General features: G+C 44.0%; 1 protein-coding gene across 3 annotated transcripts in view; it reads right to left on the minus strand.

The window, feature by feature from the left end:
• Positions 1-2,099: 2,099 nt before the first annotated feature.
• The window catches only part of FAM222B (family with sequence similarity 222 member B), a 54,912-nt gene continuing 31,421 nt past the window's right edge, over positions 2,100-25,590 (minus strand). For 2 of the 3 annotated variants that reach the window (XM_031685330.2, XM_006211941.3), the window contains exons 2-3: positions 12,246-12,367; positions 2,100-5,974 (exon numbers count right to left, since the gene is read on the minus strand). In XM_031685330.2, coding sequence (XP_031541190.1) covers positions 4,368-5,974; positions 12,246-12,327 — 1,689 coding nt within the window. In that variant the 5' untranslated portion in view covers positions 12,328-12,367 and the 3' untranslated portion in view covers positions 2,100-4,367. The remainder of the gene's footprint in view (positions 5,975-12,245; positions 12,368-25,590) is intronic. The other variant, XM_031685331.2, reaches the window with a different exon arrangement.

Consider the following 25,590-nt stretch of genomic DNA (forward strand, 5'->3'; position numbering starts at 1 on the left):
TGTATTGGGTATTACAAGTAATCTAGAGATGGTTTAAAGTGTGCCAGAGGATGTGTGTAGGTTATACCCAAATACTATGCCATTTTATATTGGAGATTTGAGCATATTTGGATTTTGGTATACACTGGGAATCCCTGAACCAATTCCCCACGGATATCAGAGGGAAGACTGAGTGTTTCAATGTAAATCGAATTCCAAAGCCCAGCCCACACCCAGGGACTCCTAAACTGAACAAAAGGCCTTTGAGGTGTACAAGTCACTTGGATTTTCTCATCCATACTTACTTGCTTTTCATATCGGCCTCAATGTGTGCTGTGATTATCCACATTTGGCTGATGACATAGGAACAGAGGAGTGAACTGACTTTAGTCAGCTAGTTTGAAGCAGGGCCTGGATTCTGTTTTAAGCTCCAGCAATTCTAGAAGTACAGCTTTCTTTAATTTTGGCAATAGATTTGGGTTTGGATCCTTGCTGGGCTTGCTTTTTGACAAGTTACTTAGCTACACGGGGCATCCTTACTCACACTGGTAAAATAAGAGTAATCCTGCTCATCTAGGTTTGTAAAGATTAACTCATCAGTATAAAGTGCCTTATTCTTGCCTGGCTCTGAGGAGAGGCTCAATGTATGAGAACCGTTGTTTAGTGAGGGGAAGATTCAAGGACTATAGCTTGCCTTCTTTACTTTCCCAGACAGAGGCTTAGGTAAAAAGAGCCCTTACCAGAAGATGACAGGGTCTAAGCCTGAGGCAGGCAGTCCAGCAGGTTTGCCTTCAAAAGATAAAATTCACTGATTTAGGAGATGAAGCCCTGGCTGCCTTGCTGAAAAAGTAATGGTGACCCTTTTACCAGCTAAACCATCTTGGTACAGTGATGCCTGGAAGCTGGTAGAGAAGACCAGGGGCTCTAGTAGAGGAAATGTCTTCACTTAAGCACAGGCTTCTAAGGCAACAGGCTGAAACACTTCTGCGTCCAAGAGAAGCCAGACACCCGGGATCAAGCTTGGGCTCCCTCTGCTGGCAGGACTGTGCCACTGCATCGTTCCAGGCGGTACGTTCCCACAGAAGGTTGGTGCTTCCCCCAGTGCCTGCAACAGTGGATGTTGCAGTCCACCCCATAACGAGGCCTAACCCTCGTTCCAGTGCCGTTGCAGGTGGTCATAATTGCCTGTGGAACTCAAGCCAGATTGCGCATCACAGTGTGAGCTGGGCTCAGTTCACCTTCAACTCTTGTCTAGCTGCATGACCCTAGGCTGATTGAGGCCTCATCTGACACAAGCAGAAGAGGACTTTCTTTCACAGGAAAGGCATGAGGAGTAAAGAGGGCAAAGCACCTTCAGAAAAGGGCACCCCAGAGAAAAGGGCGTGCTCAGGGCCCTTTCAGCTCCATCAGTACTGAGAGCCACCTAACTCCTGCTACTAACCATCTGATTCCACCTTCACTGAATCCTACGCATCCTGTGGAATCTCTCCTTCCCTTCATCACATCTTAGCCCAGACCCAAGTTCAGTGGAAAAGGGAGGGGATGGGGAATCTAAATGGCTCTTTTGGGTCCCCACTCCCCCACCACAGACAAAAAAGAGAAAGTTCTCCACCCAATACTCAACCCTTAAGACTCAAATCACCAATAGGGCCTCTGTGTGTTACAGCACCTACTACTTCCACCTCTGTCAGACACTGTCAGAAATTCCAAGACATTCAAGGTGGGAGAAAGGCAATAAGGATGTTTAGTGTTAGCTGGCTTATCAGCAAACTAGGTCCCCACGTTTCAATGACTGATCTCCCTTGGAGTGAAAGCAGCAGTACATTGAACTGGACCTCCAGGGAAGGGCAGCAAACTATACTTACTCATCAGATCCCACCAAACCCCTGGCAGCCCTGCCTAGGGAGCAGGCCAGTCAGCTGGGTACCCTCCCCCGCCACCAGGGGCTGGCTGAACTGTGAACTCCATGCCTTACAATCAGCGCCTGGTCTGGGATGATGGATTGGGAGGGCTTCTGAGTGGGACAAATACTACAGGAGTCCCCTTAAAAATGAGAAATTACTTTCCTTCTAGTAAACGACCTCAAACACTGACAGCATTAAACGAATAGGACAAGATCAGAAGGTGAGTTTTTTCTTTTTACTGGTTTATGATAATCTTAAAAACCCCATCACGCCCATAAACCACCACAGGTGAGATGAGGAGAGATGGAGAACGAATGCTACAGTATGTGGGCAGCAGGGGAATCCAAGGTATTTTCTAGGGCAGTGTGGGGTGGAGGCAGGGAGTGTGGCTAGGAGGCCCTGGCTTGGCCCCTTATTGCTGGTTGGGGGTTGGCTGGCAGAGGAAGAGAGGGGCTCAGGGTGAACTAGGAAACATCTCAAACCAAAGACAAGGGCAGTTGGGGTGTGGGGGTAGGAGTCACAGTACATTTTCCATGCAGACTAGGGGTGAGAGTGAGCGCTTCAGACTTGCACCCCTACACAGGAAGAGATGGGTTTGAGGTTTGATTTTAAGCCCCCAAGTTGGTGTCTGGTCCAATTTCCTAAAATGGCAGCTCACCTTTTGGGGAGAGGCATTGGAAAAAATTACAGCAAAAATATCTGGCTTGAAGATCAAGCGAGGGATAAGGGGAGACAATGGTGTTCTTTCAGTTTAACTCAAGAGAAGTGAGAACAGGAAGGGGGCCCGGGGTGAGATGGCCAACACACTGGGAGAAGGCATCACACCAGGAGCTACAGGTGCTCCTGGGGGCTCAGGGACAGGGAGGTACCAGTGTTCACAGACGGCAGGAAAACAATTGGGAGTAATAAATTAGGACTTCATGTTGCTATCATTTGGCATAACACAATCAGGCTTTTTTTTTTTTCTCTTTTTAAATATAAGGCATCTTGCCAACACATAATTTAAAAAATGGTCTTCAGTCACATTGCTTCAGATCACTAGAGAAGTTCTGGCTAAAGAACAGTGGATAGTATAGTAAACAAAACCCAAAATCTTAAATAAGAACATTAGCTCACATTCCCCAGAGACAAGAGGAAAGGGTAGGGCTTATTTGGTTTAAAAACAAAAAAAAACAAAAAAAGCCAACTATGCATCTTTAACAGAAGGGTGCAAAACATTACAACAAAACATAATCTAAGTTACAGAAAAGCTTTAAATTTCTAGCCAGCTAACTGTCGCCTGGGAACGAGACGCGTTTAGCACAGGGTGGATGGGTGAAGAACAGGCGAGGGGCAGGAGGGGCTGTTTCCCATAGAGGCCCATCTCCAGCTGTTAGAACCGTGCTCATTTGGTAAGGGAAAAATTCAGAGAGCTTAAGGCTTTGTGTTTTTTTTTTTTTCCTTTCTTTCTTCATTAAACTGAGGGGCTGAGAAAGGTGACTAGAGGGTAAATGCACCTGTGGGACACCGCTCACACACAATGCTACTCAAACCCACACTACATTCATACAGAAACAGGACGTGTTAAACAGTGTAGAGCAATATTCTTAAGCCAGTGTAGAGAGAACCAAATGCATTTTAACTTTTTTTTTCAGTGTTTTTAATTCCAAACTCCAATGTGATCATCCCTTCCCTACTACCTAATTCCTCAAGATTTTTGTTTTGTTTTGCTTTTGGGGGAGAGGTAGGGGGATGGGGGATGAGGGCAGCAGGTGTTAGGGGAGAGAGAACAGTGAGAAAGATCTTGGGTATGCTGGACGGTCACAGAATTTCTCTAGGGATGGAAGGGGAGTCAGGAACTGAGATATCAATACGAAGACAGGTTTTTCCCCCTCCTGTCTCAAGGCTGTCGCTAGGACAGTTGCAGTGGTTCTGGGATCAATGCAGATGTACAACAAAGCCTTGACGAATGGAGAGGGGCTGGGCTGGGAGGAGATGAAGCCTAGGTCAGTTTTAATTTGAGGTCTTTGGGTAAATACGGAATTAGCTTCCAGAGCTGTCTGGCTTCTTAGTCCAGAGAAAGGGAGACAGAGAGACAGAGAGAGGCCTAGCTTGGGTGTCTGGAGACCTACAGCTACCTCACCTAGGGCCCTTCCCTTAGCTCACACCTCAGTCCTAAGGGAAACAGGACAGCAATTGACATAGGCTGGTGGAAAATGACAGAGGGGGAGGGACTTGATTGATACACAGGCATCAGAAGAAAAGTCTGGGGTTGGGATTAGGTTCTAACATAAACCCACAAGTTGCTGGGGCTGGTAGAGAAGAAGATGAGGGCACAGAGGATCCCCCTTCTGTCCTCAATTAGATCCCACCACATTCCCTTTCTTAGACATCTAAGAATGATCACATTGGAGCAGTAAAACTTGGAAACTATCCAATTACTCAAAAGACTAAACCTAGAAGGGTGATGTATGATGTGTAGCTTGTGGAGGGCACGGGGCCTACCTATCTATACCCCGGGTGCTGAATATGAAGACTCCGACTATCTGTGGGGTCAGGGGCTCGGCTGCCGGGGGCTCGGTGGGCCTTGCTCAGCACGGCCAGGCCCTGCTCTCGGAAGCAGGCCTGCTGGAAATCCCCACTTAGGTAATCCACTGTTTGCACCAAGCTGTTCTGGCTCGCCACTGGGCCGCCCCCGGTCCCTGCCCGGTAGTGGGCCCCAGCAGCCGCCGCACAGTCGAGGGGTGCACCTGCAGGCTGCCCACCGTGGAACGGCACGGCTAGGTCCTGAGACCCCGAGCTGTCGCTATTGGGAGTGGGCAGAATGTTGTTCCACAGGGGTTGGAAGTAGTGACCATTGGGGTAGGCCAGTGGGGCTGCCAGGCCGTTGACAGGTGGGGATGGGGTTGGCTTCTCCAGGGGTGGCTTCAGATGGAAGGACTGTGCCAGGCAGAGTTCCTGCGGGTAGGCAGGGGCCTTGCCCACAAAGCCAGGCCCTGCCAACTCGCGTCCTGCCGCATGCTTGCCTGTCAGGCCAGGGGCCGGCGTCCCACCGGCCTCACTGCACATCTGTTGCAAGTGGGCCAGCTGGTGCTGGTTCCAGGCGACTGGCTTGAGGTCGCTAGGGTAGCCAGTAGGGGCTCGAGAGATGCCCGTGGGCAGGTTGACAGGGCCTGCAGCGGGCAGTGCGGCTGTGGCCGCATGGGTGTGCTCCATGGGATTGACCACACAGGAAGGCATCGGTGTGGGGATGCTGTGGGTCGACACCCGAGTGCTTGCATTGATGAGCAGACTGCGACTAATGGGGCTGGGGTTGGCGATCTGGCCCTCACACACTGAGGTAGTGCTGATGCCCGCCCTCGTCTGGCAAAACTGGTTGATCTGGTGCACGATGCTGCTCAGGTCCGGGGGCTGGCTGTGCTGCAGGGTGGCCGCCATCGAAAGGGGGATAGTTGAGGTAGACACGGTCACATTCGGGGGGGCATCTGAGTCTGGCATCTTCCGGCCTCCATGCAGCAAGGGGTTGGGGGGGTGCTGGAGACCCTGGTGAGACAGGGCCTGAGGGTGGACCAAGCCCTGGGTTTGGGCCATGGGCTGAGGGTGGCCCAGGCCCTGAGGCTGCTGGAGGCTCTGAGGGTGGGACAGCGCCTGGGGTGGCGGGATACCCTGAGGGTGCTGCAGCGTCTGGGGAGGGGCATGGGCCAGGGTCTGTGCATGCTGCAGGGCCTGCTGGCGGGCCAGAGCCTGGGCCTGGGGGTGGGCTAAAGTGCTGGGTGCCACAGTAGCATAGGGCGCCACTGGGGGGTTCATGATGGCCTCAGGGAGCAACCGGGCTCGGGTGCCGTCAAAGTCCTTGAGAATGCTTTTGGCTGGCACTTTGACAATGGCAAGCAGGCCTGCCTTGGTGGCAGCCTGAGTCGGGTAGGGGCTGTAGCGCTGGGCTGATGTGTCGAGGCCGTTCACAGTACGACGAACGTGTTTCCGCTGGGGAACCTTCACACTGTTGGGGAAGATTTTTATAGTCAGTGGGTTGTTTGCGACCTTCTTAGCATACGCGTCCAATTCGGCTGGGGTAGGATAGTGAGCAGTTCTCATTTTCTGTGTAGTGTCCCCTAGAGAGAGAGAAGGGGAAGGAGAGCAAAGAAGGAGAGGGAGCTCGTCAGTGCCAAGCCAACCAGCCCTTCGAGATTTCCCGTCTGAGGGCTGGGCCAAGTTGTCCTCCCTGGTCTCCAATTCAGACCCAGCCTCAGCCCCCCACAAAAACAAGCACTGCTAACATTTAGTCAGTACTTACAATGGGCCAGGCTTTTTGCTAAGTGACAGGCTTGCTACTGCTTTAGGAGACAGGTACTATGATTCCCATTCTACAGTGAGGTCACTAAAGATCAGAACAGCAGAGCAACTCTGAAAAATCCCGTATCTCAGAGAGCCAGAACTTGGCCACTTCTCATACGGACTTCTCTCCAAGTTCCTACCAACCCATGCTGGCTTGGGGGTTCTAAGCACAGCTGCTTGTCAGGGCCATTCAGTCCCTGCCCCCTGACACCCTGGGGAAGAGGGCACCCAGAATGACTATTCTTCAGTCTGCAGTGGCCGGTGAGACATCAGCTTTCTCTCTGCCTTGGCAGCCGGGGCACAGTGCCCACTGGGTGGGCCTCCTGGCCCAGCAGACAGGATGCTTCTTTTACAGGAGTATAGGAATAAGCTGCCAACATCCCTCCCCCATCCCCATGTCACAAGTTCACTTTTGTTTACAGCTTACTCTCTGCCTGCCTTGGTGAAGATCAAAAGGCTTCATTTATTTCCTTGTAGGGGGTGACAATAATGACAGGGCAGCAGGGAGGGAACTGAGAAGAAAGGATTCAGAGAATCTTTAAGTCCTGAGAGCCAAAAATAGTCTGTATTCGGCCCCTGTCAGCTGTCACTTTCCAAAATGAAAGAGGAAGAACCTGCCTTCCTTTGGAGACTGCGGAAACACTGCTCAATGGGCCTCATTAATGCTAACAGTCTCTTTGTTCCCATCTCCAGTTGCCTCCCATCAGGGGGCTCCAGCGGATGTCGTGCTTCCAGTCAAAAAGGAAAAGGTTCAGAGAACAAGAGCTCTTTAAGGATGCCAGGCTCCTGCAAGGGGTCTCTGCTCTGTTCTCCCTCTCTCTGAGGGAGGGTCTCCCCTGAGTATACACAGAAGGTGCTTAATAAAGGCTTGCTGAGTAAGTACACAGACAGCCCAAAGCAGAAAAAAGGTGGGGGTGGAGGAGCTTGGCTGGGAGCCTGGGCTCAGCTAGCTGACTCCCTCCCTACTTCCTCCCCTTGCAGAAGGCAGACCGGGGACTAAGCTGACCAAACGCCTGGCTTGTGGCCTCAGCTGGCCTGGCCCCAAAAAGACCCCATTCAAAGTCATGTCGCTGGGCAGCAACTGGAACAGAAATAGGCTAGTGAGTGTGCTAGAAGGAAAAGGGCACAGTTGCCTTTGTTTAGTGACATTGCTGGTTGGCTGGCAGCAACTGCTTAGAAAATGCTGCTTTTGGAAGCAGGAAAAGAAAGCTCAAGTCCAGGAGGGGCAGAGAGATTCAGACCTACGTTCAGTGAGGTAGAACTTAGCAAAAAGGTACAGAAAGGAAAAGGTCTGTGCTTTTAAACACCGGCACAATGCCCTGAACTTAGGAGGCACTCCAACATATTTAAGGCTCTGCTTTATTTACTGAGTACAGAATAGTTGCTCCACCTATAAACAAAATGTTTGTAAGATGACTGATTTGAAGGTCTTAGAAGGATAAATGTGACAATGACAACCGAAGGCAGGAAGGAGAGGGAAGCAGAGAGGCCTGGCAGTCTTCTCCCACCCACTAGGTAGGTAGCACTAGCTGGTGAGGAAGGTCAAAGCCTGGAGAACGAAGTCTGAGTTCTGCTGCTTCTTATAAACTACTGACCCTTAACAGGCTTCAGTCTCTACAAATTGGGGCCATTTTCTGACCCTTTTTACATTCTCCTGGACAAGAAGATACTAAAAAGTCTGAGAACACTGAGAGATAGTCCCTAAACTCAAGGCACCAGAATTCCATTAGAAGCCGCCCTGGTCAGCCTTTGTACTTTGGTATCTGATAAAAAGCGTATGACGCTCCCAGCTCAGTGCCTTCCGTACCCAGAGCAGACACGCAGTAAATACTTGGTAAATGCCATCAGTACAGGTACCACCTGATGAACAACGGGGACTCAGCTGAGTAATGGGAGTCCCAAGCTCCTGGGTTTCAGTTCAGACAGGGAATGAAGGTCTGCCCCTGGGCTTTCCTCCATGCTAATGGGCTTTTCTCCTTGAAGGCCAAGTGAGAGAGACTGGTACAGTGGCTTGCTGAGTAATAGAGCTCCTTTGTTCCAAGTCAATACCGACTCTCAGGTTGATTTTTTCTAGCAGAGGCAGCAGGTAGCTTCTGCTTCTCACTCAGGAATATGGAATGGACACCTATACTGATTAGTATTCTTTGTCCTGCCTCCACTGATGTTGACCGCGGTGATGACGGTAGTCAAATAAAGAAATCATAATCAAAGCGAGAGGAGGGGCAGGCAGGGAAGATGGACACAGGCTACAGTACATTAAGGAAGAATCTCAAGGATAAGACAAGCATATTGAACAAGAAAGAGGCCACATTCTGGGAATCCAACATCACTCACCTCATATACCAGACTTAAGCCCAATCCTTAAAAAAGAGCCAAATTTTCCTCAATACTTTATCTCAGTCCCCATACAGGACTTTCTTCTGTGTCATCTTCCTGTAAGTGCACAACTCACACAGATACTACAGTTTTGTAACCAACTTATTTAAATACCTGGTACCAATGGTGTCATTAATCGAGATATAAGGCAGTGTAGAGAACAGGGAATCTGTGGTTAGGAAAAAAGAGAGATCCGGATTCAATCAGTGGCTTTATTATCTGACTACTCAGTCTCAGTTATTCCTAATTTATAAACAGGGATGATACCTACTGTCCTACCTCACAGAATTACTAAGATGAAGAGATCCAATGAATGGAAAGTGCTCTGTGACCAGGAACCCTGACTGTCCATAGCTGTTATTCAAGGATACCAGGTCTGGCTGAATTTGCCCACGGATGGGACACAGTAACCTGACCAAGAAAGCCCTAATAACTGCAGGATCCCCTGGACTTGAGTCTGAGCAATAAATGCAGTGGAGAAAGCACTGTTGTCTACTACAGGCACTGGCAGGGGAATCTCCCTGAATCTAGGCTTCCCTAAGGGGGACCTCCCCATTTGTCTTGTTTTGAAGGTCAGAAGACACAGGTGGCAAAATGCAGCAGCAGCCTCCATCTACAGGTGGAGAGACACAGGCAATGTGTTTCAAACACAGGCTTTGAAGCCTGACCCAAGTGTGAGTTCTAGCCTAGTCACTGAGGAGTAATGGGATATAGACAAGTGACACTCTGTGCCTCATCCTGAAAAGAAAGATAAGAGAGTCTCCCATATGGAACTGTCGAGGAATGAATGAACATATATAAAAATACTCGAGCTAATGTCTGGCACATGGTAAGCACTCAATAAATGTCAACTAATATTTCTGGTATTTCTGAATTTATCCAGTCACTGGGCCAATTCACCATTTCCAGGCCCTTCCACTAGGGGGCAGACAGGCATGCAGAGAAGCCATAAAAGATTAACTTTGATATCTGTCCTAGGCCCCAGGACTGATTCTACAATGAAAGAGGTCAAAGTTTTGACTAAAAGATGATTTGAGGACCAAGGACTTTGGTCATTTAAGCCATTCTACCTAGAAATATTTACTGAGCCACCACTATATACCTTACCATGAGCTGGAGAAAGAGGAGCAGAGGCTTGGAGTTAATGAAGACAAAAATGTTCAAAAACACATTTTCTGAGGAACTAAGAGAAGATGGATCAGAGGAAACCAAATTTTGCAAGTACAAGGTTCCAAATGGCTGAGGACTCTCAAAGCAAGTGCCATTATGGAATATACAATCTGGAACAGTTCTAGGGCATCCACCTAACCTCAGCTGTGGTCTTCTACCAGGTACAGGACCCACCCAAAGCCAAGATGTCCTTTAATTCAGTCTGCTACACTATGGCAAACTGCACCTCTAGGCTGGGAAATGCATTACATCCTCATACATGTAGAGAAGAAAATGTTGGCCTTAGAAGGGACCAGTCCTGTGATCCTGTACATATGGCAGCTCAAGCCTGGGGAAGAGTGATTAGCCAGGTGACTTACAGTGCTGGCTCAAGAAGCCACATATCCCATGTCCTGACCCTTGACCTAGCTCTCCTGCCTTGAGCTCAAGCAATATAAAGTGTATTAAGCTATAACATCTGTCCCCCATCCCCACCCCATCAAATACTGAGTTCTGTGTTTCTAGCAACCCTCCTGAGGATGGTGGCAGGGAAAGGCTGAATAGCAGAATCACAAAACTGGCTTTAAGATCTCTATAGCTGATAGGCCTGGGCTCTGAGCAGCTCCTGGGCTGTTGGTTTCCAAAGGAGACAGCTTATGCTCCGTCTCACCTTAACTGTAAATGCTTAATGCAAAAGCGGTGAGTCATATGACAGGATTTTTTCCTACACATTTGGGGAGAGGAAAGAAGAAAGCAAAACTGAGCTTAAAAACACTACTGGGTTTTCTCCTCTGCAAAAATTTGGGTGTAGTTAAGGAGAGCAACAAGAGAGTCGAAGAGGCTCAAATACACAGTCCCCCACGGACAGGTGAGCCTGAAACCAGGGAAGAAGGGTATCTCAATTCTTGAAGAGAGATTTGGGACACTGGTTGGCAGAGGCTACTTGGGGCTACTTTGAGAAGAAGGTCCCAAATCAGCATCCAAGATAAAGCTGCCAATTTGCCTTTCCTCCCAAATGGCTCAGCCCTTGATAACACATCTCTGGGTGAAGTTGTCAAAGTGTGATAAGGAACCTAGAAGAAAAAGACAGTGAGCTGCTCTTTGTCATCTTATTATATGCTTCCGAGCATACTCCTTCCCTAGTTGTGTCCCTAGAAGCCTGGAACCAGTCACAATGCAGCGAGCATGCAGGTTTGGGTGGCCAGGGAGCACTGACAACTTCCTCACCCAATCATCATTTAGTAAGAGAAAGGCTGGGGAAGAGCTGATACAGCACAGCTTGCCTACTATGTCAAGCAGCTGCAGAAGGAACACTGTCACCTTCAGCTTTGTCATTATGCAACTTGGATTCACTGGTCAAATTCTAGAACTAGCCAGGCTCTGAGTCTTACTCTCCCTCAAAGAAAGGAAGTCAAGAAGCTAGGCCATTTTTAACTTCTGAAGATGATTTCAAGAGCAGAGGCAGCAAACTACAGCCCGCAAGCCAAAACCCAGCTGCTGTGCTTTTGTAGAAAGTTTTACTGGCGCACAGCCTCACTCGTTTGTTTACATACTGTCTGCGGCTGCCTGTGCACTCTGACAGCAAGGTGAGTACATGCAACAAAGCCTAAGATATCTGCCATCTAACCCTTTACAGAAAAAGTTTGCCAACCTCTATAATAAAGGATTGATTCAAGTAAGATGCTGAAGCTCCTATTAAAGGGTAAGCCTAGGTGCCTCATTGATGTCCCCTTTTTGCTCTGAAAGTCTACTCCAAATTTAGGATCATTTTTACACTTGAAGATATTGTATATGGTAATGAGCCAGGAATAGAATCTTCTCCTTGCACATCACATAGTACAGGGATAGAAGGTAGGAATCTGGGAAACTATGAAGTATAAAGCCCCAATTCCAGCCAATTTAAGACAGGAATCTAACAGAAGGTTCTCAAAACATCAATCTTGTGGCAAGCATATTAACAGGAATACACCCAGAGAGACTGAGAAAGCTAGCTCCCTATCCCTTCTGGAGGCAAAAGCTTCTTACTATGAACTAAGGGCAACGGCTCGGGGAGCAGACAGCAAAGCCAAAGGGAACTGTTTCCAAGGCAGAGAGGGCTCAGAGAGTTCAAAACAACAGAACAGTGGAAACAGTTTGTTTCAGAGGTACAGTAAGTAATCTGGACTGTGAGTTTTCATTCAATTCCTCATGAGGGTTCAAATTAAAACACTTCTTTGAAGGGTAATATATATATCCTATAAAACTCCTTATAAACCGTGTTGCTCAACAGACAGCTGTCAGCAACAATGAAGATGACACACACTGGAGAATTCTAGTGTTTAAGAGGATCTCTCTGATCAGCGAAGTGTTTCACATTGTGGACAAGTTTTGCAGCTGTTTTCTTACTATCTGCGCTGAAGAATATCTCAGCGGTACTTACTGACCAAGATCACGGTCAGTGTACTCCAAATGTGCCTCTGGGATAGCCCAAATGTAGGGACAAAATAAAGGATCACATCCTCCCCTGGGATCCAGATTACTTACATTTCTGAAGTCCAGTGTTCATCTGCGTGTGAGAAAGAAGCTGAAAGGACAGGTCACCTGGCCCTGGTAGACAGGCTAGCATGGCAGACCAGCATCAACACAACATGAGGCAGTCAGTCACACTGTAATGACAAAAAAACAAGGTCATGGAACACAAGGCACCTCAAGGAAGGTACTGGGGACATCGGATATGAGCAGCAGAGGCCCAAGTTTAGATAGATAAGCAATTTAATTAGTATCATGTTGGTTGAAAATATATCTATGTCTTTATCTGTAGCAACAATTTGCTCTCAACTATTACTATGGCTAAAATATTTCAGTCAGCACAGATGCTCGGGTAGGGAAATTAAAACCTAGAAAATACCTATCCACACAAAGAGCCGAAGGTCTTTTATATTCACAAGCTAGAGATGCACCCATTCGGCATTTGCATTTCCTGCAGACTACCTCTCCCTACTGCTTTTGGATAAGCCCATGCACTGCCAGATACACGGCATGCTGGCTTTCATCTGGGCCCCAGGTATGGCAGGAGTGGAAACACTATAGAGCACGGTTTTACTCAGGTGAAGGAAAAGATGATTTCTCCCTGAAAACAGAACAGCGTTCCCAAAGAGAGCTCACCCTCATAGGGCCTGGCTCGGTCTACTCGCAGACCTGCCTGGGGGCCGGGGCAGTCACACATCTCCAGAGGCAGTGCTGTATATGAGCTGCAAAGGCACCTGAAGTCCAATTTGTGACCCTAGTCACCTGAACCCACTTTTAAAAGAAAGAAGGAGAAAAGCATCCTAAGAGACAAAATTAACAACTGGGATTCGCCTTTCCTATTGCCTTTCACACAATTAGACTTCCTGGACCCAAAAAAGAAAAAGTTGCTTTGCTCCCAGCGTAAATCAAGGAGGTGGCAGGCTGCCAGCAGCCCACTTTCGGCAGGCGATCCTGACATTTTATCAAGATGGCATGGTTTCATCAGTGAAGTCTACCAACAAGACATAAGCAGTCCAAACAAGTAGACACTGAAGGCCTGTCAACAGTGCAAGCTCTCTGTGTACCATAGACAAGCTTTTTTAAAGCAAGTATAATGTACTAAAACACATGAAATTCCTTTCCAATACTGCAAAACCCAGAAATCAAGTTGGCATATTAAGGCTTTAGATCACAACAAAAGAATAATGAGGAGAAAGCTCAAATGTTAAACAAAGACCACAAAACCTCTTTCTTTCCCGTGGAGGGCCCTCTCAGGCATGTGAAACTACCTTGTCACGATGCGTATCAGAGAGCTCCAGCTTGCAAGGCCAGGTAGCTGAAAAGATACTTTGTAAAAGAGGCTGCTCAAACTGTGTCTAAGATAGCAACTGCAGAAAGAACTGAAGAGTGAATGCCTCAATGAGAACAGAGCTGCCCCAGAGTTCTGGCACAGATTCAGTCTTTTCAGGTCTCTGGTGGGTGGGATGACAGAATGAACACAGTGTGCCAACTGCAGTGCCTCAAGAAATAAAAAGTCTTCTGTTGGGGTCAAATGTTTACAATCCCTTCCCTTGTGAGTGCTGATCTCTATTTAATAACCTCCCCTCTATGGTCCTAATATAGCTGAGGGCAAACTCCAAGGAAAGGAAGGGAATTAACAAATACTGGAGGCTAATATTGTGAAATGGGCTGTATGAGGGGCTTTAGTGATGCTTTCTCAATTAGGTCTCCTAACGTTTCTTGGAGATAGGCAGTCATTTCACTTGTCGTCTCATCATCTCAACCTGGATTACTACAGTAGCCTTACAAATGGTCTCACTGTTCCACCCTTGCCCCTATCACCTAATCTATTCTCCACACAGCAGCCAGAGTAATTTATTTTTTTAATTGGAAATCGTTATCAGCTCAAAAATCTCCAATGACTTCCCATCTCACTCAGAATAAAATACAAAATCCTAACGTAGTCTACAAGGCCTTCCATGATCTGTTGCCATTACCTCTCTGACCTCATCTTCTAACCTCCTTTGCCCCTCTTACTGAGGGCCAGTCATGGAGGTCTCCTTGGGGCTCTTCCAACAAGCCAAGCACACTCACTTCCACACCTTGTACTTCACCTGGAAGGCTAAAACACTGTGATGGTAGAGGTACAAAAAAACACATCCACTCAGCTGTCTCACAGACAGCTATAATTTTTGGAAGGAACCAGTCTGTGAATAACTGTAATCTCTGATACACCCATTAAATCTTTATACCTGCAACCAAGAAGAAACAAGTAGGGGCTGTGGATCGCAAGAGCTGACCGTAAGATACTGCCCTTCAAGCCACAAGTCTGGATTTCAATAGGAAGAACAGGAGAGAAATAATAAGCCAGCTAAACTGTGGCAAAAGGCATTAACAGGTTTACCGACAGCAAACAAAGGAGCAAAAAACAAGAGGTGAATTCTGTAGACTACAGAACGTCAGTGTATAGTTTGGGCAGGAAGGAGTACATGTGAAAAAGACACCAGAGAGTGCGACCCTCTATGATTTATGTCCCCAACCAGAACCACCCAGCAAGTCTAGAATACTCTTGAGTTCTTACTGACATCATCTGGGCTGCTAGGAGTGCAGCCTCTATATTGTGACCCTTTCTTTAAGAGTTCAGGGGTCTGCCATCCTTTGCAAAAGACTGCGCTCTAAGGAAGTCTTCAAGCCTCTTGAGCAGTTCTACTGAAATCAAGAATCAGGTTCTGTTAGGGCAGGGAAGGCAGAGAATGCAGCAAGGTCAATGAGGGTTGTGATGAAACGGGAAGGAAGCAACTTCCATAATCCATTCTAGAAAGCAGGGATGCACAGCATAAAGCTCCTCTGGAGGCCTGGCAGCGAAGCACAGGCCTTTTATTTAAAAACTTTAAACCACCCACACATTTTGATTACCAGCTGGCTTTTTCTTAAACGTAAATTCCAATATAATTTTACAGCTGATATTTCCAGAAGCACAATTAGACCCAGAAGTCAACACTAGGTTCTTCCTTTTCTGAAAGAGCCTCAAAATTCAAGTCCTGACTTTGAACTAAATCAAGTAGTAACTTGGGGCTCAGGCCAAATGAGCTACAGACATCATAGAGAAAGAAAAAAGTTCTTGGCAGAACCTCTCTGACAGCTCTCAGCCAGCTTTCCTACCACCAGCTGGTCTGTTCCCTAAGCAGGGGGACGACAGTATCACAGTGTGCACAGAATTAAGGTGTTCAAACTCCCCTGGGGCATTTGCACAAGTGCTAGCTTTTCTCAGACTACCTTGAATTAAGGAACAAAGCCCTTGTCCCCACTGGGAAAATTCAAAAGGACTTTCATCTGTGCTCCCCATCTCCCCCTGACCCCCAAGGCTGGTAGAGGTTTTATTAGAGTTGTGGAATCACGCTTTCTGCTTTCCCGAGTGGCATCTGATAAAGGATCATCTCTGCCTTAGGACAGGTTTGTGCTGGTAGGAAAACTTCAGCTGTTTGTACTGTCTGTCCCTGTCTATGCTTAAGACCACTGAAGGGTAGAAAAGGAGGAAGACTCTTCATATGTTTTTTTTAGTGAGAAAAGGAGGGGGAAAGAAAAGAAAATGTTAGCAAAGGAATTTTTACTTGGGGGTTGAGAGTGAAACGATCTAGAGTAATCACTTCCCAGCAAGTCTCACCACCCACAATCGAATGCCTTCCAGTACCTTTCTTTGCCAGGCCTCTCTCCTGTTTTCCTTTCCCTGCCTTCAAAAAGAACCCTCACCGCCCCCCACCCCAATAGGTTGACTAGCCCAGTTTATTATTTATGCGATGATTCAAAATTTTAAATCTGCCATTCATGGACTTTAATTAAAAAATGAAATTGAGAGCAGTGCCATCTCTGAAATCCGAGGATAAGAAAATGTTATGCCCTTTGTTATTTGACTCCACTTTATAAAATATACCCAACAGTGAAAACCCTGAGTACCCGCATCTTAAGAGAATATGATGAACACTGAGAAACTGCATTAAGAGTCATCACTATCTCTCAATAAGCCTTCTCATCCATGAGGCAAAGGCTTACCTAAAAAGACCACTTTTTGATAATGGGGTAAAAGTTTTAACCTACTGCTCCTTGTTCCTTTACTCCTGGGGTCCAAGAAACTAGGTTAAAACCTAAGGGAAATACTGCTCTGGGGAAAATAAACAGGTCCAAAGATGGCAAAAGTTACATGTTTAGTAAATTAGATTCTGCAGAATCAGTCATCTTTATGGTCTGTGTCAATGAAATAATCTATTCAACAGGCAATTTTGTCAGTCCAGGTAACTATGAACTTCCAACTACTTTGTACTTTTCACTACTTACCCAACCTGAATAAGTTCCATCATTGCTCTAAGGCATCTTTCTTCTTTATCTTTAACCCAATAGGGGACTTAAAGTCACTTGCAATTGTGACCTCACAACTCTAGGCTGAGAGAAAGAGAAGGAGAGAAAGATGGGTGTTCCCTCTGAACTAAATTTGTTGAAAGCCCAGAACTATCGCTGCTGCAAACCATCTCCATGTAACTGGACATACGAGGTTTGGAAACATTACTCCTAACTACCCTTTAGAACCCATCACAACAGGTCCTCTTCCTATTCTGTTTCCAACCTCCGATACTCTGGTCCCTAAAGGTGCCTTCTCTGCCAGTGCTTTCTTCAGCATGAATATTCTTTCCTGGATCCTCTTATTATTCATTTATGACTCAGTGCTTTCTCCTAAATTTGTTATTCAGGACCCAGGAAAGTATTTACCCTGGACATTTACTTTTCAACTTGAGTGTGAATTTGTTTAATAAATATTACTGGTTCACTCCTGAAAAACAACATACACTTTAATCCCAGGCTCTGGAATTTATCTGAATTTAAGTCCTTGAAACACACGGATAATACAAGTGCCAACATGTGTCTGTGTAGGTGTGTACACAGGTGCCTTCATTCTGGGAGTGAGGGCAGAGGAGATAAAAGCCGCCTAGGCACCTAAAAAAAAAAAAAAGAGCCCAGGTACTACTTTGCATTGTATTGAAAAATATCCTTTGGCTTCAATACTTTAATCCCCATTAGGTAGAAATCAGTGTTCTAAAAATGTGAAATAAAGGCTGGGTTCACTGCAGGCTGCTAAATCAGAACTTGCAACTTTTCATAATAGTGTGTAATAGGCTTCAGTTTCCTATCAGGACTGGATCACTATAACTTAAGCTGAACCATTCTAGCAAGGTAGACTGACCTTTGTATTTAATCACATTCATAACTGCAAGCAGAGCTATCAGGCTGGGTAGAATTTTACTCATAAGTACTTGGGGCTGTGCCCAGCAAGACAATGAGAACAACAAGAAACCAGAAGAAACCGCTTCCTTGAGATAAGACACAAATATTGGATTTTTACCTTTCACAATTTCCTGTAGAAACTTGTACGGAGGAAGAAAGTTTCCGATTATTACTCAGATGAAATATAATTCAACAAATAAGCTATCATTATGCAGCAGTTTTTAATCTTCAAAGTCCTCAGTCCTACGTGAGACCACGAAAAGCTGCCAGAGGAGCACTGATCTCACACCCATATGGGAAAACTGAGGCAAGAGTCAAACCATTAAAAAAAAAAGAAGGAAATCTGTAGGATATCAAAGTTAGGTACAACTTTAAGTCTTAGGGTATCTAAAAAGTCCTTTAATAGGCCTTGACTGAACCCAAAAAAAGTCAAACCATAGACAGGCATTCATTCTGATAAAAATGGAAAAGACAGTTTCCCAGTGTAGCTTCTGTAATCTTACAGATCACAGCCACAATATGGGAAAAGAATTTTAAGAATTTAGCAGGCTGTTAAAAATGTTTGGCAAGCATGTATTTAAAGAACAGCTAAACAAGTTGCTTATTCATGCCCTTTCTCCTCCCCTCAACTGTACAAGGTACAATAGAGGCCAGATTCTCTAGTGACTCCCTTGCCTCAGAATCACCTCACCAGAGCAGGCCCTCTACCCAGTCTAGAGTCAGACTTTCATGTTTGAAGGGTGACAGAAATTTAAGAGACTCAAGGTCATTTGGAAAGCCTGCTCCATCTTGAGTACATGACCGCAAGTTGTTACTCTGAAACAAGCTAGATGAGACTGTCTGGCTCTGTGTGTGCCTGTGTTTCCTCACCCTGGTGCTAAAGTGTCTTCCTTTTCTGAGAGTCTAAAGTGCCTCGTCAAAGTTCACTGCTAGGTTTAGAAATTCCAAGGAACATTTATAAACCTGTATTTTTGCTATGTAATAAGCATCACTGATTTATACTACCTAAGAGGATAGTTTGTCAAAACTGCACGGATGGCCTAACAGGTGTTGAAGAGTTATGAACAGGAGCAGTGGAAGAGACAGGATCCACAGTAACACCTGAATGCATGTGAGTGGATTGAAGATACGACCCCCACCAAAGTCATGCTCCCACCAAAGTTGCGTGCAGAAATGTAAGCAACCTAATAATTAAAGAAATATAAATTAAATGGGACGATGTTTTATTTTTTTTGCTTAAAACTTGACAAACATGTTTGAAAAAAATCTAAAACATACAGAGTCTAGGATATGGTAAAGAGTCACTAAATTGAGTTGTTAAACTGCCACACTCTGGAAACAAGCATGAACAGTTTTTTAAATATTCATACTCTGATACAGTAATTACACTTCTAAAATCTAACTTAAGGAAATAATCAGCGATGTAAACAAAGATTTACATACAACTCTCTTCACTACAAATTGTTCATAGTTGTATGAAAACAACCAACTAAATGTCCAAAAGGAAATCATTATATAAATCTGAGCTAGCTAGGTTAGGGTAACATTCTACTTAGCTTTCATTTCTTGAACATAAAACCAACAGAGTCAAGAAAGTAACCTAGGAAAAAAGTGGGTGGCAAGGGCAGTCATTTTCTGATAAATTTTTAAAAGAGGAGAATTCACATATAGATTAAGTATCAACTGTAGCTCAAATTACATCAAAAAACCTGGATTAACAAGGGGGCACAATGTCAGACTGTTGAAGAGACAAGACTGGATTTGAAGCCCAGCTCTGCGGCTTACTAGCTGTGTGATCTGGGGGGAAAAAACTTAACTTCATCTGTAAAATGTACTACTTTTAGTAGGATCGTTGAAAGGATTAAATGAATTTTAATATACTCAAGTGCTTGAACACCATTCAAATGTTGACTATTATCACTTTTCTAATCTATTAAAATTCAGGTCACTTTCTATTTTGCCAACAGAACCAAACCGTCACCTTACATTTGATAGTTCTTTACACTCTGCAACATGTTTACATAATTTCACTTGAAATTTAAAATAATCTTTTAACCTAGATGGAATAAGTATCATTCCCATTCTACAGATTGGGAAACCCAGACTTAGATTAGGTAACTTAACCAGTGATATGCAGTGGGATAGTAGTCCCCATATTAGATTCTCTGAACTCCTAACCTGTGGCTCATTCCATTAGACAAGTACTTTTTAATCTGCAAGCTGTGAGCAGCCTTAAAAAAAAAAAAAATCACAAAGTAACAGTAAAAATGCTTACTGTTTCATGACTCTGTTTCAGCTACTTAAATTATACGTATGTATTTACTAGGATGCAATCCTTATTATGGGCACAAACAAAATTGTTTGAAAAAACATTGCACTATACCACAGCCGCCTCTCAAGTCAACATTTATTGAGCACTTATCATATCCTTCTTACACTATTATGTACAACAAGAACATACAATTCTAAGCCATGGCTTTGTTTTTTTAAGTGTAAACGTAATTACTGACTTTTCTATGGATTTAGGGAACTACCTGTCCCAGATCAGCACTCTGCACTGTAACTCTATTATACTTTGGCTAGCCTAACACTTTGGAATCAGCTTTTGGTGAAAATTCCTTTCCAAAGACAGACAAACAGCCAGCAACTATAACCATGGTAAAAATGTATTAGGAAAGTAACTACATAAAGGCAAGCAAAGAAAAGCTTTAGGTTCAAGTGGTCAGACCTTTTTCCATGGGAAAGCTGTATCTTTCACACTGAGGAAATTGTATCAGAGAATAATACAAGTAATGATCAAACAGTTATCTCTCATTCTCAAACAATCCTCGTACAGAAAATTCTTTCCCTCCTACCCTCAAACTCTCCCCTGAATGTGAGAAGTAAACCCTGACTAACTCTGAACCCACTCTCAACTCATCTTTTCTAAGTCAGTTTCCATTTTGGACACTTGAACTACAATGGAAGCTGGCTGGCTATCATAGAGCCCACCAAGGTCTCTGACAGGTAGCATCTTTCTGCTCTTTAAGGTATTTTAAATTTGGGGTGAAAAGGAGCTCACACTTTTCCATGGCCATGCATCTACTATACCCTCTATATATTCATTTGGCCTGTTACCTTCCTAGAACTAGTTCTCTGTGCACAATGCCTTGAGCTTATGCGCCTTAGATTTCTACTGAAGAGTTTAAGAAAGGCTAGTAAATTCAGTGCAGGTAGGAAATGAAGTTAAACACATCACCCTTCACGATATCTTCTAGCCTGCTGCCATCCAGGGTGAGTTTGGCAAAAGGCAGATTTTAAGGTACTAGGATAAGGCATGATTGATATACTAGTATGTTCTGTTCATTTAGGCTTTTCCTTCTCCCCCAGCCTGAGTAGAGGATGATGAGGAATTCTGATGTATAACAATTTTGGTGAGAGTTTCTATAGCCTTAGCAAAAAATAAAAAAATCTTACCTTGCCATTTCACTGAGACTTACTATCACCTGAGGCTTTATGGCTCACACTCCACTTACCCAGGGAATTACTAGGCTTCTGAAGCTAAAGGTGTTCTTTGAAAGTGGGAGAGGCTGCTAAACCTCAAAAGGACCCAGAAAGTGAAAGCTTATTGAGGGAAAGGAGCAACCCCTCCTCCCACACCTTGCAAACCACCACAATTAGCTAATGAAATTCAGAATACTGGCTATTTCCACCCGTAAAGAGAGAACAGAGAGACAGTCCCTGTCCCTGCTAGAAAAATAACTTTTATAGCGAGAGTAAACACCCACGGAAATAAGATTCTGAAGTTAGCTTTAGGAAGCTTTGTCATTTCAGGAAATGCCTTGGGAACAAAACAAAAACTAACAAAGTAGTTCTTTACATTTCTCTAGGACTCAAAGCATCACAACTCACTCACAGATCAACTGATCAGCAGAATTCTTCTGCTCCCTTAAGTGGCCCTAAGAAATTCCATCATCATTCAGCATTATTATTTGGCAGTGTGTGACTGGTTCTAACTGGTCAAATATGTGTCTTAGACCAAATATCAAGTCCTACCCAAACAAAGCAATTTAACTCAAGATTACTTTAGCACAGAGTAACTCAGGAAAAAAAAATACATGTTTTATCTTACCAATGTCCAAATGATCTGCCTTTCTTTACCGCAAAGATACCGTAAAGAAATGATTAACACTACACAAATTAATATTTTATAGACAGTGGCAGGAAACAAAAGTTCACAACTCTTCTATTCTTGGTACATGCCTCCTTTACTTAATGTACCCCACTCACTATCCTAATTTCTAATCTGTAAACGTTTCTCTCTGAGGTCTCCCTCACCAAGTGTCCTTACCAACTTCCATCTAGTTTCCTGTTAAGTCATTTCAACTGAATTAGAAATAGAAGGTACCCAAAAAGAGTGAGGAGGGTATCCACAAAGTTGAAGGGAGCCAGAACCTATGTGGAATGAGAGCATCCCCAGAGGGATGGATGCAGTGACTACTTCCCATCCAGTAGGAATGAGCCCCAATAGGGTCTGCTCAGATCTTGACTTCTAAATACTAAATTCTTCACTAACAGGAACAAAGGCTCCTTGGAGAAATGGCTGAGGCAGAGAAAGTACTAGATGAGTCTGGTACATCTTACCGTGCAGGAAAGGAAGGAAGTGCTCAAAGAGTAACAGTGACATGTCAAAGAACGCAGAAACTACAGGATGCTCAATCAGTGAGGGAAACTCCAGAAAGAAAAGTTTACACAGTAGAAATCAGAGGGGACAGAGAATGGGTACACTGAGTGAAGGAGGCATGTACTAGGAATAGAATAATTAGAAGGTTTTGTTTTCTACTACTGTTCATAAGATGTTAGTTTGGGTTAGTATCAGCCAATCCTTTGAAATAAAAGGACAGCAAGTCACTTGGGCATCTTCAAGGTTAATTAAATATATAGTTATATATACATTTTTTCTTGATTTACTAGCAAAATATTCTGAACATCAAAACAAAGATAACAGATTAAATTGAATAAAATTGAATAAAACAGGAAATCATGAGTCCATACTAATGTAAATAAACTGGTAACTGAGAGGCTTAAGAGGAACAGATACTTGCATAGTATCTCCTCCCAAAATATTTACTAGTTAATTACAAACGGAAAAGAGTAACATTACACTGGAAATGCCCAGCAGGCACCATCTTAATCAAGTGATCAAACATTCCCAGTAATGGGACAAATGAAATTTCTGCAGCTCTTGAAATTATGCATTGAAGAACATTCCTGTGATACTCCTGTTGAAGATGTATAACCTAAATTAAACATGAGGAACCATTAAACAATCCTAAACTAAGAACTTTCTACAAAATAACTGTCAGTAGTGTCAAGGTTATAAACATCAAAGAAGGCCTGAGGAACTGCTCCAGATTGAAGGAGACCAAGAAGATATAAGAAATAAATGCAATGTGTGATCCTCAACTGTATCCTTTTTGCAATAAAGGACACTTACTGGTACAACTAGCAACATTTGGGGGGCCAGGTCTAAGAATTACATGATGGTAATGCATTAGCGTTAACTTCCTAATTTTGACGGTTGTTTTGTGGTAATGTTGGAGAATGTCCTTATTTGCAGAAGATAAACACTAAAGTATGCAGGGATGATAAAGCATCAGGTCAGCAACTTACTCTCAAATAATTCAAGGAAGAAAAATATACCCTGTACTGTACTTGCAACTTTTCTATAAATTTGAGATTGTTTCCAAAATTTTTATTTAAAAAAAAAAAAAGGTAGCAGTGTTGAAATCTGAAAGGGGTGGAGATCATAAACAAGAGTTGAAGCGAGTGGTCTGTTGGAAACCATCCTCATTTTATCTTAATGCAGGTGACTTATCTCTGAATTGGTGACTGCTGACACTGGGGTTCTTGCCATTTGGAATAGGCTTCCTGTATCTTTCTGCCTCATCAACTTCCAATTTCTTTTCAACACTTATCTGAATAACATTTTCTCCAGCGTCCATACTTTAAATTCTCTCCCAACCTCCACTCTGTTTAGGCAATGCTTCCACTAAGTGGCATTCAACCCTCTTACCCTAAAGATGGAGAATTTCACCTTTAGAAAGGTTCCAAAAAGGAAATGTCTTTCCTGAAGGAGGTGCTATTAACCACCCTCCTTACTTCAGGCCTGACATTCACTAACATCTCCATCAAGTTCATTTTCATGTTTTAATAAGTGTTTTTTCAAGGCCTTTCCTTCTAAACACATACCCTGAACCTCAGCAAGTGCCCCACAAACCCCCACGCTCTAAGGGAAAGGCTTGTTATATCTTCTGGAGTGTAACAGAGTTTTGACTCTTTCCTCCCACTACACAAAAAGTTTCAAATAACATCATAAGCTTTATCTCCAGACTTCCTGAAATCTAGCAACTATAACTAGCTTCTCCACTTTCACACCAACAGCAGCTGGCGGGCAGGGTCTTGGTAATTCTACAGCAGAAAGGTTCTGAGTAACAATCAATGAAGAGCTGTGAAGTAGTACAAGGATGATGTTTATCTCATCCTTTCCTCATCTTTCCTATTTAGGGTGATCATGGAAGTTTTGGAGGAGGAATAACTGTATTATAACCTGTCTCCAAGCAGCCATGAACTTTCTTCCTTTATAAACAACCGCTAACAAAAACAGACTCTTAAAATGCATTGCCATACTCCTTGGCAACTTATTCTCAACAAAATTTTTATGCAGCCACACCCATGAAGATAACTAAGAAGATTGACCTGCCCTTGGGAAGAGAGCCTAGCAACAAAGGACATTAAGGTGAGCTACAACATCCAAAATGAAAGCAGAGCAAGACACCTGGAGCTCTAGGAACAGCCTCAGCTGGAATCAACTTCAGTCTTTGCATGTTAAAGAGAGAAAATTTTGCTTACAAGCCCATTTACTTTTCAGGGTAACCATCAAACAACAGGTAACAGGAAATGGCTAAGGGACTTCATCATCTTCAGAAAAAAACGATTTCCTTTTCTTTCTTTCCTATTTCTCTACCTAGAAAGGACTGTTTCTAAAGGTATTATGCAACCTCCTGTTAAAATCAAAGAAACATGTCCTCAGTGTCCTACTGATTTTAAAAACGCCCAAAACAGGTAATGAAAGGGTTTTATATATAAATAGTGGTGATAATTGCACAACATTGTTAACATAATTAATGTCACTCCACTGCACACTTAAAAATGGTTAAAATGGCAAATTTTGTGTTACATATTTTTTATTACAATAAAAAGGCTAGTGCTGGAAAAAAAAAAAAAAGCCCAAAACAAAGTTTTCTTTAGTACTTTGAAGAGACTCTCCAATGCAAGCAGAGGACTAAACTGCACCTTACCAATTACTATTATCTTACAATAAGCACATATTACTGTGAATAACATTAAGTTCCATCTCAGTCTAGCCTCCCATGATAAGCAGCAACTAACTCAAGGGGATGATCTCAGAATATAAAAAGCCATTAAGGCTGCTCTTAATAGATTCTTTTAAAATAAGAGCCTACACAGCTCTTCAAAAGAAGGGCAGTATGTTTTAATTGTGAGATGGATTTTTACAATGCTTTGACCTCCCATCTAAAAGAGGTCTGAAAAAAGAAGTAACTGCAGTGGAAGGAGGGAGTGAAATGTGTCATTCTGGTTATTAAAAATCTATCAAGTTCATACTTCAGTCTTAGGATAACTGCACCCAAAAAAACTGACTTGCACGTAATTATCACCACTGTCTGCAATAAAAGTTAATTGGACATAATTGAACTAATGCCCTAGTCAGAGGGAAGCTTCAACTGGCGAAGAGCCCACTCCTCCTGCTCCTTCAATCTGCACACGAAACTGCTAATGATAATTTGTGGACAAACAAGAAATTGCTCTCGTGGTTTCCCCACTGCAAATCACTCAGCAATTTCAGCTAATGCCCAGGCATGTTTGGCCAGGAGAAAAATCATTAACCAATGCTTCCTTTGATAAAGATGAATTTTAACAATAACGAAACTCATTAAGGCTGAGAGTTGCTGAGAACTGTTAAATTTCTCCCGGATACCCTAAGTAAAGCAATGTGATCTGATCTCCACACCCTAGTTCTATGCATGAGATGCACCCTGTGCCACTA

Source organism: Vicugna pacos, chromosome 16 (assembly GCF_048564905.1).
Source record: "Vicugna pacos chromosome 16, VicPac4, whole genome shotgun sequence".
NCBI classification, from domain to species: Eukaryota; Metazoa; Chordata; class Mammalia; order Artiodactyla; family Camelidae; genus Vicugna; species Vicugna pacos.